Source organism: Tubulanus polymorphus, chromosome 1 (genome assembly GCF_964204645.1).
Source record: "Tubulanus polymorphus chromosome 1, tnTubPoly1.2, whole genome shotgun sequence".
Lineage (NCBI taxonomy): Eukaryota > Metazoa > Nemertea > Palaeonemertea > Tubulaniformes > Tubulanidae > Tubulanus > Tubulanus polymorphus.
Window position 1 is genome coordinate 14,989,939 of NC_134025.1, and position 14,884 is coordinate 15,004,822.

Below are 14,884 nucleotides of genomic sequence, written 5' to 3' on the forward strand. Positions count from 1 at the left end.
GTACAGCAACACAAACGCTTTGCTATCACGAACATTGATGGTTCTTTTTATGGTGTATATAGCACCCTAGCTTTCAGAACGACGTGGTTCACATGACGTTTGAAATTCAATTTATCATCAAATATTCCTAAATCGCGTTTGTATTCCAATGTTTTGATGACATTACCCTGAAGTTCATAGTTGAAAGTCGGTTTAACGCATCCAATTCGTAACCTATTTGCCTTATCAGGGTGGAATTTTAATTTTCACTCATCCGACCAACTCATTGCGCTATTTGACTATGCTGATCAGATCATTAGTCGTCCTAAAGACTTGATAACTTTGTATAATTTCGTATCATCCGCAAAAAAGCTGCACTGGAGTGGTGATTTTTGTAGGTAAGTCATCTATGTAAATCACGAAAAGCATCGGACCGAGCACGCTTCCTTGAGGAACTCCGCTTATCACAGGTCTCCAATTTGAAAAAGCTATCGTCGACACGAGAACTGTTTCCGATTACTTAAAAACGATTTAATTCACTCAGCGATTTTCCCGCAGATTCCGGTAAGCATTAAGTATATAGTCTGAAATAAAATGTCTCTGGTATGGGTGCTTGGAATCATGTCCTTAACTGTACGCCGAACTGTATCTTTGTACTGTATCTTTGTACTGTAGCAATACGGGTGTTAAATAGATATGGCTAGGGCGGCCCCCTGTTGAAAAATCCTAGAATAGATCCACCCTAGCATTTGGCCTAAGTTTAGAGTTCAGGATCCAGTTCCACAGTCATGTGATGAATTAGAGTTAACTCCGAGTTAAAATCAGTTTATTCTCAATGAGTTAAATCTTATTAATTCACAACAACTGTGGAACTGACTCCTGATTGTTGAATAAAGTTAATTTGTCTTTGATAACTTTATTATCACGTCCAGATGACGCTTTTGAGCTAGACCTCGGCCAATCAACGCCGACGGCGCCTAGCCTTATCAATTCCCGAGGCCGATATGAAACTACGCGGAGAGGGTAGCTTGCCCTCGGAAGATTGCATCGATAATACCGTAAGAAATAAATCAATAGAAAATATGGTCACTTACGGCTGAAACGAAAAACGCTTCTGGGGAGGGATACCGCACTCCCCATAGAAATCCTGCTTAGGCTAGCGCGACAGGGAAGGACAGACATGTTGTAATAAGATGAGAATAAACGCAGAAGCCTACCTTACTATAAACAAACTATACTATAGGAAGTCCTTTTACTTCCGTCTGGGATCGAGTTTTTGGGATAATTCACTTGATCGTTTGAACACATAGGCCTATGGGTAAAAGTGCAGATCTGCACGGTAAAGTGCAGATCCGCACCTCTCATGATTGACGCAATCTGCTGAATGACAGAATCCAGGCTAAAATCTTTCTACTCTCTCTAGTGAAGATATCTTAGAATTAGCCAATGGCAATGTACTGTTGAATTGCTGATGACATTTTGTATCTGAAACAATGATATTTCATGTTATTGATTGAACCGTTTATGCGAGGAGGTGCGGATCTGCACTTTAACCGATCTGCACCTGGGCATTCCTTTACTTTCGCACCGCACTATGTTCCACTCTGTCTACGTCCTTCAAACTTATGTCACTGGTGTATTTTTGTATGGGGAATCTTATGGTGAAGTCCGTTTTTTAATATCTCTCAACAGAAAATAAAATTCGCTTTTTTATAAAATTTTCTTCCTCCAGTTTTTACGTGCTGCAAATGGTCGCCATGTTGGGAATCAGTAAAAGTCGGACTATGGCCTCCGGTCTTACTAACTACCGACAGAAACAGTTAAAAAGACACATTTTTGGAATAGAATAGAAAAAATGATTATTATTATTGGATTAATAAAACGGTCAATGATGCCTAAGAAACATACATGATACAGAAAATAAAAATATACAAATATACAATATATACGTGCCTCTCGTCGAGTCACAGCGGATAAAATTGTCGGATCAAATCGAGCGCGCCGTCGAAAGAATTGTTACGCGTGCGGGTTCGACGCCATGCAAATTCCGCGAAGTACGTCGTCAGCAGACCCTCTGTAGTCCCGTGCATCCTCTTTTGCTTCGCTTTCGCACAGCTCCACAGATTTTCGACGTTGTTTGTATGCACTCCCGTGTTCGGATCCACGAAGTGCAAATTGTGATTAACAGTTGCGTGCTGATATCCAGCGCCGGGAATATTTCCAATTTGATTGTAAGCCGCCCACATATCGCTTAGAATCGTACTGCCCGGAGCAATGTGCTGCTGGATTAGTGGCAGTAGGGTTGCCGCATCCCTACGTCCATGTGGGCACTCGACAAGAAAAGCCTCCTTCGTTTCCACGCAAATTCCTCCGAAAACCCACCGCTGTGCGAAGGGGCGCGCGTGGTGGTTTGCCGCTCTACGGGCTCTAGAAACGAGTGTTTCGTCTATTTGGACCGTGAGGCCAGGACCACCTATCACCGGCGGGTTGATAAACAAGCGTTTTCGCAAAGATCCCGATGAAAATTGTTCCAATCAACCAGCGTTTTTTCCGAGAGCTGCAACATCTGTCCCATCGATGCTTGGCTTATATCTGAAAGCGACCAAAGATACGTAAGAAGTACCAATTTCTGTACTGTTACCCGCGAATTCCTGAACCAGCTACCATCCTGTAAACATAAATTGGAAACAGTTAACAATAATGGATCGAATGCTGCTGTGATTTGATATCAATAAAATTGCTGGAATGTCTCTTACTTTGACACTAATTGTTGAATGAGCCCGATTTGCGCATCTCCACACATATCCGATTGAATCACGCTGTTGTTGGCCTAAAACCATCGGTTCATTGCATTGTCTGCAATTAACCCTAGCTTTCAAAAGTCCGCGATCTTGGCACCACTGAATGATCGCTTCGTTGTCGTTGAGTTGTTGAATTAAATCAATGATAGTGATATTTTCGTGTGTTGGCCACTGTCCTCCGGCTCGAGCCATCTTGAGACGTATGATGCGAGGGCATTTTTACTTTCAGTATTTATTCATTTTGGAAATTGATGGCATCGGCGGCATTTTCCACAGGTTGTTAAACTATTGCTGTGGGTTTGTCTCATTCATCTCATTCCCACAGCAGTGAACTGCCGTGGGTTTATACATCGTTATATATATATACTAAAAGTCCTTTGATCATGATCTGTCACTCAGTCATTTGTTACATTGTATAAAAACAGAAGAGATGCCCAGGATCCCAGTAGCCGCCCGTGTGACTTTCCCATATCAAAAAGAAAAACAACCTATTTAAGGAAAATTGTAAATTTATTTTTAGGATTTTATGAACAACGTTACACATTTACAAACATTATTTGTTAGATGTTGAATACTTGAAATATTTTTCATACTTTTCTGTATCAATAAAATCAATTGAAATGAATTGATCCTATTACGACTTTTTAACACAACCAAAAAATAATTGCTGACGAGATGACCATCACCTGTGAAAAAAAAGCGAATTTTATTTTCTGTTGGAGATATTAAAAAACGGACTTCACCATAAGATTCCTCATACAAAAATACACCAGTGACATAAGTTTGAAGGACGTAGACAGAGTGGAACATAGTGCGGTGCGAAAGTAAAGGAATGCCCTGCACCTCTCCGCGTAAATGGTTCAATCAATTACATTGAATAGCATTTTTTTCAGATTCAATGTCATCAGTAATTCATACATTGTCATTGGTTAATTTTAAGATATCTTCAATAGAAAGATTTTAGCTTGGATTCTGTAATTCAGTAGATTGCGCCACTCACGAGAGGTGCGGATGTGCACTTTTACCGCCTATGTACCTCCATTTGGTCTTGATACGTATGACCGATGGGTGTTCGAAGTTCGCTGAATTGCTGAAAATGAAATGCTGAACATAATTACTAATGTCTATTTATTTTTGATTGCCCACGATCTTTTTGGGATATTTCGCTTAGTTTTGGGTGTGCGAACTTCAAATTGATCGGGCGTAGCCACCGGTGCGACAACTGCGACATTTGTCGCACCAATAATTAGGCCTATATAAGGCTTAAAATGGGACAGAGAAATGCTTAACTTCTCATCAAGTTACAAGTAACATGTAACATTAGGTTGTACTTCATTTTTGGAAAGCCATAAGGATATTTCCACGTTGTAATTTCATGTAATCTACTTTGCGAAACTCTCAAAGAATGCAAATATCCTAATGCAGTAACAGTCTGAAACCATTGTAAGTCAAAGTGAAATATGTGTAACGCTATGTAACACCCTGTAACATGGGTGTAACGGGCTGTAACGCTATGTGAAACCCCTGTTACTCAAAGTGAAAAATGTGTAACACCCTGTAACAAGGGTGTAACAGGCTGTAATGCCCTGTAACGCTATGTGAAACCCCTGTAACTCAAAGTGAAATATGTGTAACGCTATGTAACACCCTGTAACAAGGGTGTAACAGGCTGTGACGCCCTGTAACGCTATGTTAAACCCCTGTAATTCAAAGTAAAATATGTGTAACGCTATGTAACACCCTGTAACAAGGGTGTTACATAGCGTTACACATATTTCACTTAAACACGGATTTCACATGGTGTAACAAGAGTGTTACAGCCTGTTACTCCCTTGTTACAGGGTGTTAGATATTTCACTTTTAGTTACTCAAGGGTTTCATATATTTCACTATGAGTTACATTACACACATATTTCACTTTTAGTAACAAGGGTCTTATATCATGTTACAAGTTACATGTAACGCAATTAAAAGCTAAGCATTTTGTGGTCCCACTCTAAGCCACTCATGTCAATAATTGAAAAACCCATTATGCTAAAACGTTATAATGAACGTTATTCTGTATATTTAAATGGAGGGGGGTATCAAGTTCTTTTGAAGATGTCAGTGGTGCTAATATGGAGGCGTTGGTAATGCACTTGAGATTTTCGGTGTAGGCCACATCCAACCCAGTGACTCCAGCGAGTTTTGTTTATAGTGTTTATTGTATCACATATGGACCATGCACCCGATCTCACAGTATCAAAGTTGCCAAATTCAGAATACTTTTTAGGCCAGCCGTAGGCTGAGCCTATTACTATACAAATGGAGCGAATTTAAATGACATGGTTTCCACACAAAAGGCTCTTTTGCTTGCCAAGTGAGGGCATATTCGAACAAATCACGTATTTAAGCGTAATCCATTCTCGGAATCGTAGCGAGCAGAATTTTGAAATAGGGTCTCCTAAAAATGTTTTCTGCATTTTTCACGAAAGTTAAATCGGGAAAATTTCAATTTTTATCAGCCAATCAGGAAGTTGTGTCTTCCCTGTGATTGGTTTATCTGAAAATATCAGCAGCTGTTCACGTGAATTATCGCGATTTCATTACTGGCGCTTTTGCGCATGACGTCATGTATCAACACGCGACAATACTTCCGCGTTCGCTACGTGTTCGCTGATTGGCCCATTTACTGGGAAATTCCACAGAAGCCTAATGTGGTTTGTTACAAGCGCTGTGATTTGCCCGACCCGATTCTGGCATGGCTTTAGCTTAGTGGGTTCGAATCCCTTGACGGGTGAAGATGATGGATCCTATCAATATCTATTGAAACAAATAAGTTTCCCGGTTGGGCAGCCGCGGATATATACCGGAAGTGTTCCGGTTCGATATTTCGAGGTTTCTTTGAATTTTGGAGTGATATTGAAATCCGTTAAATACCAGCGGTAGATTGTGAAAACCCATTGCATGATATTTGTATTACTTAATCAACGAAAAGCGTCGGGGCCGCGCCAGGAGTTTTCGTGATTCAAGTAGCGCAATAGCCTACTTCTTCGTGTTCGTCCACCTCAATTTTCACTCCGCCGATCTCTGACACGGCTCTGTCCCCGTCGGCGCTGTGATTGCACTTTCGTACCACCAACATTTTTTATTTCTATATCAGGGAGGTCTGGAGAATAAAAAAGTCAAAATTTGGATATCACATAGGCCTGATTTCATCGAATAAGTCGACCATGGTCGTTACGTTTCCGTACTTATTACCACCTAAAATCGTCTGAACAATTTCGTCACAACCAACATTTCGTTTACAGAAATCAGGTGTTCACGTGAATCCGCGGTATCGTCTACTGTTTTACTTCCGGGTTTTTAAGATTTAAAATTGTATTTCAAGATCGATTTCTATGAAATCTTTAGTTGATTTGGTGTTTGGGAGGAATTTTTATTTGCTCTACAGAAAATTCATCCTTGACAATTGCGCAAGGTTCGCGAAAAAAAGGCTTTACCAAATCGGGTGTATGACCTTGATATGCTAATTAGCCATGTGCCTGAATTGCAAATTCAATCAAATTTTATTCTGCCAAAAAATGTTAAATACAATTCGCTTTCCGAGAGTTAATGGTATGCTGCATGGAACAAAGTTGTTTTGAGATGGGTCTTGAAGCTATTGAGGTCGAGAGATAACCATCTAGATAGTTCGTGAGAGTTCCAAAGTTTTGAAGACGCTTCAAGGTAATGTCTTGATATTTGTTTTATACGTGTATCTACCCTAGACACATCTTCAGGCCAAAAACTGGCCCTGTCAGATTCAAGATGGCCGACTGGCAGCCATTGTTGTTCGCCAAAATCAGCACTTTTTACACATTTTTGAAGTTTTCGAGGGAAATTTTGAAGACACTTTTATCAATAACCTTGATCATTCGTATATATTTGTATCCCCCGAGGGCCCATCGGCATGAGAAAAATTGAGTCGATCGGACTCAAGATAGCCGTACTGTGACCTTTTTTGTTCCCAAAAATGTCAATTTTGGCCTGAATTCTGAGTACTGTAGCTTTCTAATGGTGCGCCATGTTTCATTGCAATTTGTAATGGGTATTCTTTGGAAAGGGATCTTTTATATCCGAGAGGGTATTTTTGACCAGGCAATTATGACGCACTTGGCAGCCATCTTGGGGTCATCAGTACTCATTCGTAGGTGGAAAAAAAGTTTTTCCACATCATAATTGATACTTAAGCATATTTTGCTACTATAATCAATTGGAAAGTTGTAGCTCATGACATGTTCTATGATCGAGGTGAGTTTCAAGCTCATTGGTTTTTTTTATGGCCACCAGGGGGCGTTGAACAATACAATAACTTAGTATTTCTATATTACATTCGTTCCTGCTGTCTGTGTTAACACACGATTTTACTATGTAAATGATATTGAGCAGGGAGTGTATATTGATAAATATAACCCACAGATTACATCATTTATAAAAAGCAAATCTGACAGGCTGGCCATTGTGCCCCTTGGGGCTCTTGTTTCATAGTACTCTAGAGCGACTCAAACCGGTATTCTTCTGGTTATATTTCACTGATTCTGTAGGTTTTTTTTGTTCATGAAAAATGGACCATAATAAGGGATTTGACCAAAAAAATTCTGCTCAAGTGCCAAGACATGGAAACAGAAAATCGAGAGAGTACCGGTATTGATGTACGATAAGCTTACATTAGTTTATTACGTATTCATCAATAAATGGTCAAAGGCAGATCCAGCCTACCACTTGTATCGAGTGGCTTCTCAGGTTTGCCCTTCTATTTTTCTAGTTCGTGATTTTGACAGGCTCTTGTACTAACATGAATGTTCTATTCTGGGCAAGTATTCTGGAAGTAGTATAGAAAATGGTCGAAATGAATCTAAACGAAAATAATTAACTTCAAATGGGATAGATTTTATGCCCCAAATATGCTTAAATATTGCACCTCAGAACCTTGAAAAATCAATATTTTCTGGGGGAGTGCCCCCAGGTCCCCCGTTTTGTGCTATGATATAGTTGCCCTTCCAGTTCAGCAGTACTCAGAAACCGCTCTGGGATGGTGAAACATCTGGATCCGTCCCTAGACCAAAGATAACCTTAGAGGCATTATATTATCTAGGCCTACAGAAAAATTATTTAAATATGAGCTCTCATAGCCATCAGAACGCATCTCAGATGTTTTAATGTTCAAAATTTTCTTCGGGGAGGGCCCCCAAACCCCCCTCTAGACATTGCGCCTTCGGCGCTAGTTTGGATGTGCGCTCCGGACTGTTGCACCATTGAAATTTAGGTGGCTGCGCCCCTGCATTTTACATTGTTTTGAAGGATTGATGAATATTCTCGAAAATTGAGCTTTAAATCGGCGAGAAGGACCGCCATTTTGTTTGTATTTGTATTTTTTCTTTATGCAAATGAGCCATTGCACACATGCGCAATGAGGCGAAGATGTGTCAATTATATCATGGATGAAGCAGCTTCTTGTCGCCAAGAATCAATCAACGACTCACAATATTACCCTAGAAAGCTGTTTAGTAAATAAACAGGGCTTTGTCAAAGATATCAAAACAATGCGGTTTGGAAATGATTTAGGCCTATGATTGCGCAACCATTGCGGCCGTGCCCGCGTAGTGAAACACGTGCGAGCAATGTACTCTCCCCATAAAAAATAAACTTACCCTGATCACATGGTACACACTGCTCATTAACAAAAGAAGTAAACAAACTGGAACAAAATGGCAGTCTTTCTTGCCAATTTAAAGCTCCGAAAAAAATCTGAATCACACCACCTCGACAGAAAGGAGGTTTCGGAGACTCCAAAAAGTCACAAGACCAATAATAGAGTACAATTGCATGAGTGGCTTATAATGGGACCACAAAATGCTTAGCTTTTTGTTGCGTTACATGTAACTTGTAACATGATATAAGATGGGCTAACCGCCAGTGTAGCTCCTGTAATAGAAGATAACCCAGGAAGAAAGCCACTAAATATTTGGATGGATATATGAAAGCTGTGGGTACTGGAGTGTGTAATGGGTAGTGTAGTGTGATCTGTGTGCATTTGTGGCCAGCACACAGATCACATTGTTCATTTGGGTTTAGTCCTGGACTCGCGAGATTTTCATCAACACGGAAGTAACGTGTAATAAATGATGATTTGAATTGCATGACTACCTACCACCCCTCATTATTGTTGGAAAAGTAAACGTTCCGCACTGACTAAAAATTAGTAATAATAATTAATAACATTTTAGAAATGGCCAGAATTTTAACTTAGGTTCTATCTCATTTTTTTTTTTACAATTGCGATTGGTATAAATTTTTTTTAAATGGCCGATAAGGCTTCATGTTTCGTCTGCAATTCACTGCAAATAGTTACGCAACTATGCACATTTCAGTGTTTTTGGCAGCTGTACACTCAATCGGCACCGTTCGTGACTAGCTTCACTGCGGAATTATCATTAATTAACATCGCCATATCACAACATCAACTTATATTGTGCCTTAAAACCCTAACAGCCGAAATAATTGAAATGCACACACGATTTCTATCATTGAAAATTGAGAGAGTGGCCGTGTTTGTGTTCTGCTGCTTCGCGTAAATCCCGCGCGGTGGCGCCACTTAGCGGAGTGGGGCCGATACGTCTAGTCTGTGTGGGAGAGGAATGCCAGTCAGTGTGCGAAACGCCTGCTGATCTGCAAAGGTTGAGTGTAACAGGCTGTAACACCTGTAACACTATGTAAAACCCCTGTTACTAAAAGTGAAATATGATTGTGTGTAACTAAAAGTGAAATATCTGTAACGCTATGTAACACCCTGTAACACGGGTGTAACAGGCTGTAACACCATGTAAAATCCCTGTAAGTGAAACAGGCTGTAACGCCCTGCAACGTTACAGGGGTTTCACATAGCGTTTCAGGGCGTTACAGCCTGTTACACCCTTGTTGCAGGGTGTTACATAGTGAAACAATTTTAATGTCTTCGATCTTAGTGGCCGTTGTTTTCTTTTTGCTACGTCGCTTTCGCTACGATATCTCTTAAGTGAACGACTTATGTTATATATCTTACCTATCGGTATCTCTTGCTACCGATAACCTATTTATAAACGATTTGCCTAGCTCCTAGAATCCGGGATATAAAAAGTATACTTAACTTAACTCAGTAGTTTGCCTTTATCTGGTATAATATGATATATGTTTATTCCATTACCCGATATATAATTTCTTCTATGGTGTGGCTACAATCCTATAGTCGACCCGTCTGATCCAGATCCAATCCCTCGGCTAATATCCCGTACGATCCTGATCTGATCTCTCGGTTCTTCTCTCTCTACTACTCTACTAGTTCCCGTTCTCCTCTCTTACTTGGTCCCGTTCTCCCCGAATCTACTGAACTAACCTTTTTATCCCCAGAATATCACCCCAAGTCTCAATCCCTTTCCATTAGTTAATTACTAAATAAACTCCCAAACATTCTATATACAATAATATAACTAAAATACTCTATAAATCTCTACAAGTAGAGAGATCGCCACTCAAGACCATGGTTTCAACCAATGGTTATTAGGCCAGCCGTAGGCTGAGCCTATTACTATACAAATGGAGCGAATTTAAATGACATGGTTTCCACACAAAAGGCTCTTTTGCTTGCCAAGTGAAGGCATATTCGAACAAATCACGTATTTAAGCGTAATCCATTCTCTGAATCGTAGCGAGCAGAATTTTGAAATAGGGTCTCATAACAATGTTTTCTGCATTTTTCACGAAAGTTAAATCGGGAAAATTTCAATTTTTATCAGCCAATCAGGAAGTTGTGTCTTCCCTGTGATTGGTTTATCTGAAAATATCAGCAGCTGTTCACGTGAATTATCGCGATTTCATTACTGGCGCTTTTGCGCATGACGTCATGTATCAACACGCGACAATACTTCCGCGTTCGCTACGTGTTCGCTGATTGGCCCATTTACTGGGAAATTCCACAGAAGCCTAATGTGGTTTGTTACAAGCGCTGTGATTGGCCCGACCCGATTCTGGCACGGCTTTAGCTTAGTGGGTTCGAATCCCTTGACGGGTGAAGATGATGGAACCTATCAATATCTATTGAAACAAATAAGTTTCCCGGTTAGGCAGGCGCGGATACCTACCGGAAGTGCTCCGGTTCGATATATCGAGGTTTCTTTGAATTTTGGAGTGATATTGAAATCCGGTAAATACCGGCGGTAGATTGTGAGAACGCATTGCATGATATTTGTATTACTTAATCAACGAAAAGCGTCGGGGCCGCGCCAGGAGTTTTCGCGATTCAAGTAGCGCAATAGCCTACTTCTTCGTGTTCGTCCACCTCAATTTTCACTCCGCCGATCTCTGACACGGCTCTGTCGCCGTCGGCGCTGTGATTGCACTTTCGTACCACCAAAATTTTTTATTTCTATCAGGGAGGTCTGGAGAACGATTCAAAATTTGGATATCACATAGGCCTGATTTCATCGAATAAGTCGACCATGGTCATAACGTTTCCGTACTTATTACCACCTAAAACCGTCTGAACAATTTTGTCACAACCAACATTTCGTTTACAGAAATCAGGTGTTCACGTGAATCCGCGGTATCGGCTACTGTTTTACTTCCGGGTTTTATTTTAAGATTTAAAATCGTATTTCAAGATCGATTTCTATGAAATCTTTAGTTGATTTGGTGTTTTGGAGGAATTTTTATTTGCTCTACAGAAAATTCATCCTTGACAATTGCGCAAGGTTCGCGAAAAAAAGGTTTTACCAAATCGGGTGTATGACCTTGATATGCTAATTAGCCATGTGCCCGAATTGCAAATTCTATCAAATTTTATTCTGCCAAAAAATGTTAAATACAATTCGCTTTCCGAGAGTTAATGGTATGCTGCATGGAACAAAGTTGTTTTGAGATGGGTCTTGAAGCTATTGAGGTCGAGAGATAACCATCTAGATAGTTCGTGAGAGTTCCAAAGTTTTGAAGACGCTTCAAGGTAATGTCTTGATATTTGTTTTATACGTGTATCTACCCTAGACACATCTTCAGGCCAAAAACTGGCCCTGTCAGATTCAAGATGGCCGACTGGCAGCCATTGTTGTTCGCCAAAATCAGCACTTTTTACACATTTTTGAAGTTTTCGAGGGAAATTTTGAAGACACTTTTATCAATAACCTTGATCATTCGTATATATTTGTATCCCCCGAGGGCCCATCGGCATGAGAAAAATTGAGTCGATCGGACTCAAGATAGCCGTACTGTGACCTTTTTTGTTCCCAAAAATGTCAATTTTGGCCTGAATTCTGAGTACTGTAGCTTTCTAATGGTGCGCCATGTTTCATTGCAATTTGTAATGGGTATTCTTTGGAAAGGGATCTTTTATATCCGAGAGGGTATTTTTGACCAGGCAATTATGACGCACTTGGCAGCCATCTTGGGGTCATCAGTACTCAAAAAAAAGTCTTTCCACATCATAATTGATACTTTAGCATATTTTGCTACTATAATCAATTGGAAAGTTGTAGCTCATGACATGTTCTATGATCGAGGTGAGTTTCAAGCTCATTGGTTTTTTTTATGGCCACCAGGGGCGTTGAACAATACAATAACTTAGTATTTCTATATTACATTCGTTCCTGCTGTCTGTGTTAACACACGATTTTACTATATAAATGATATTGAGCAGGGAGTGTATATTGATAAATATAACCCACAGATTACATCATTTATAAAAAGCAAATCTGACAGGCTGGCCATTGTGCCCCTTGGGGCTCTTGTATAATAATAAGCCTAATGGATACTATGAATTGGAACAATGAAGCCTAAAGATGCCAGTTTGAAGGGTCTTGAATGTCGATCTACACTAAATGTTATAAACACAGCAGATGTTCTGCCCTAAAGTTATATGAAAAATATTTTACAAACAGCATTACTATTTAGCCAAAATAGCTAATTCGTAACAATAGCGTTACACATATTTCACTTTGAGTTACAAGGGTTTCACATAGTGTTACAGCCTGTTACACCCTTGTTGCAGGGTGTTACATAGTGTTACACATATATCATTCTTAGTTACTAGGGATTTCACATGATGTTACAGGGCGTTACAGCCAGTTACACGCTTGTTACAGGGTGTAACATAACGTTACACATATTTCGCTTTGACTTACAGAGGTTTCACATGGCGTTGTTGCACGTGAATTGAGTGGGAGCATTTTATTAAATTAAAGTAGCATTTTAATGTGATGTGATCACTTGTGCTCATAGAGACCATAAGGGATCTCAGGACCGACTTGACCTCTGCTCAAGGATACTGGGGCCCTTTATCACTTACTGAAAGTTTCTTCTCCCATGGAGGCCCAAGGTAAAGTCTTTATTTTCTATTGTCCACGATATTTTTTGTATATTTTGCTTAATTTTGGGTGTGCATACCTCAAATAGGTCTTAATCGAATCAGCAGAGTTGTGCAGTCCAGATAAATCATCGTTTTTAGCTCACTTGGGACTATTACAAGCGGGCTATTGTGTTCACTTTTCATCCGTCGTCTGTCCGTAGACGGAATCCAGCTATTTTTTGAAGTTTTGAAGACGCTTCAATGTAGTGTCTTGATATTTGGGTTACACATGTTTCTACCCTTGACACATCTTAAGCCCAAAAACTGGCCCTGTCTGAATCAAGCTGGCGCGAATCCAGACTATCGCACATGCAGCACGTGCGGTAGTCGCAGTTTTCGAATGCCCTTGAAAAATTGTTGTTACGGGAAAAAAGTAAATAAAAGGGCACACAATTTTTGGGCCATAAAAAATTATTTGCCATCAGTATTAGGACTAAAGCAAAATGTGAATGAAAATAAATTGCCCAAAATCAAAAAAGGCAATCTAAGGCATTTTCCTTTATTCAAATAGGCACTATTCTAAAAGAGACATTATTGTTGCTCTATAAATCTAATCGAAAAAGGGTAAATTTCACCAAAAATCTAAAAAGGCACAAGCAAATTGAATTTGAAGGCAAATTAAGTGGCATGATACCAATAAATTGCACTCAAACTCGCTCGCTGGGCATTAATACTGGCCCTTTTCAAAGTTGGTGCCCTTTTTCACTGTGCTGTAGTCACCGAATGGCCCTGGATCCGTGCCTGTCAAGATGGCTGACTAACAGCCATTGTTGTTCGCCAAAATCAGCACTTTTCACACATTTTTATGGTCGAAGACCACAGGGATCGTCACTGGTAAAAATTCTGCCGTTCACCGAACAACACCGGATATAGTCCCATAATGCTCTACTCCCATGGATATAGTCCCATAATGCTGTATCGATATAGAACTGATAATCCGATAACAAGTTGTCTGTAACATGCATTTGCCTATATCCATGATTCTAGCTATGAATATCATAGCCTGTTGTACCTAAGGTCCCAAAATCGTGATGAATTATGGAAAGTTTTGAGGCGCACGAAGGGCTCACCATATCAGTGAATTGACTATATCGGTTTTACTCGGCAATGAAGTGTTATACCCATCACTATCCTCACAGGTGCGCTTGTCTACTAATACATTCGTAAGTAGTTCATAGATGATGCGCAGTTTACACTGACAGGGAGAGTATCAGTAGCGTGGTCTCTGCTGTGTTTGTCAGTCGCTAGCCCGTATTTTATTTCTTGAAAGCACTGCGAGTGAAGGATTACTACCACTACCACTAGTAGTAGTGCCTGTCACATGAGCACTTCATTCATTGAAGCATCACATACATATAGAACAAAGTTTCATTGGTTAATGTGTGGGCTATACCATTATGGAAAATTACATGGACGATAACACTATGCTTTTTAGGGAAGGTAGACCCACGCATTTTATTATTGATAAAGATCGTTTTATTGAAATAAACTAAGACAAGAACACTACAATGTCTTTGGAGAACAAATAATCAGTTTATTTTCACAATTCATTTTTATCTCGGGCGAAGCCCGAGATGTTGTAATGGGTCCAAAAATCGAATTTTTGCTGACAAATGAGGTTATATCTTTTACACAAAGTCATACAATCTACTATGTTCATGTGCAAAATGTAGCTTGATCATGCGGCTAAAATCTGTTGGAAATGGAATTT

The 14,884-nt window shown here is 39.9% G+C and overlaps 1 protein-coding gene across 6 annotated transcripts in view; it reads left to right on the plus strand.

The window, feature by feature from the left end:
• Window positions 1-937: 937 nt before the first annotated feature.
• LOC141898313 (uncharacterized) overlaps window positions 938-14,884 on the plus strand; it is a 57,012-nt gene continuing 43,065 nt past the window's right edge. For 3 of the 6 annotated variants that reach the window (XR_012618546.1, XM_074784173.1, XM_074784193.1), the window contains exon 1: window positions 13,014-13,143. Coding sequence is in view for 2 of the 6 variants with exons in the window: in XM_074784173.1 (XP_074640274.1) it covers window positions 13,131-13,143 (13 nt within the window). In the remaining 4 variants the exon portion in view is untranslated. Of the gene's footprint in view, window positions 1,038-13,013; window positions 13,144-14,884 lie in introns of those variants that run through there. The other 3 variants (XM_074784168.1, XM_074784185.1, XM_074784159.1) reach the window with 2 other exon arrangements.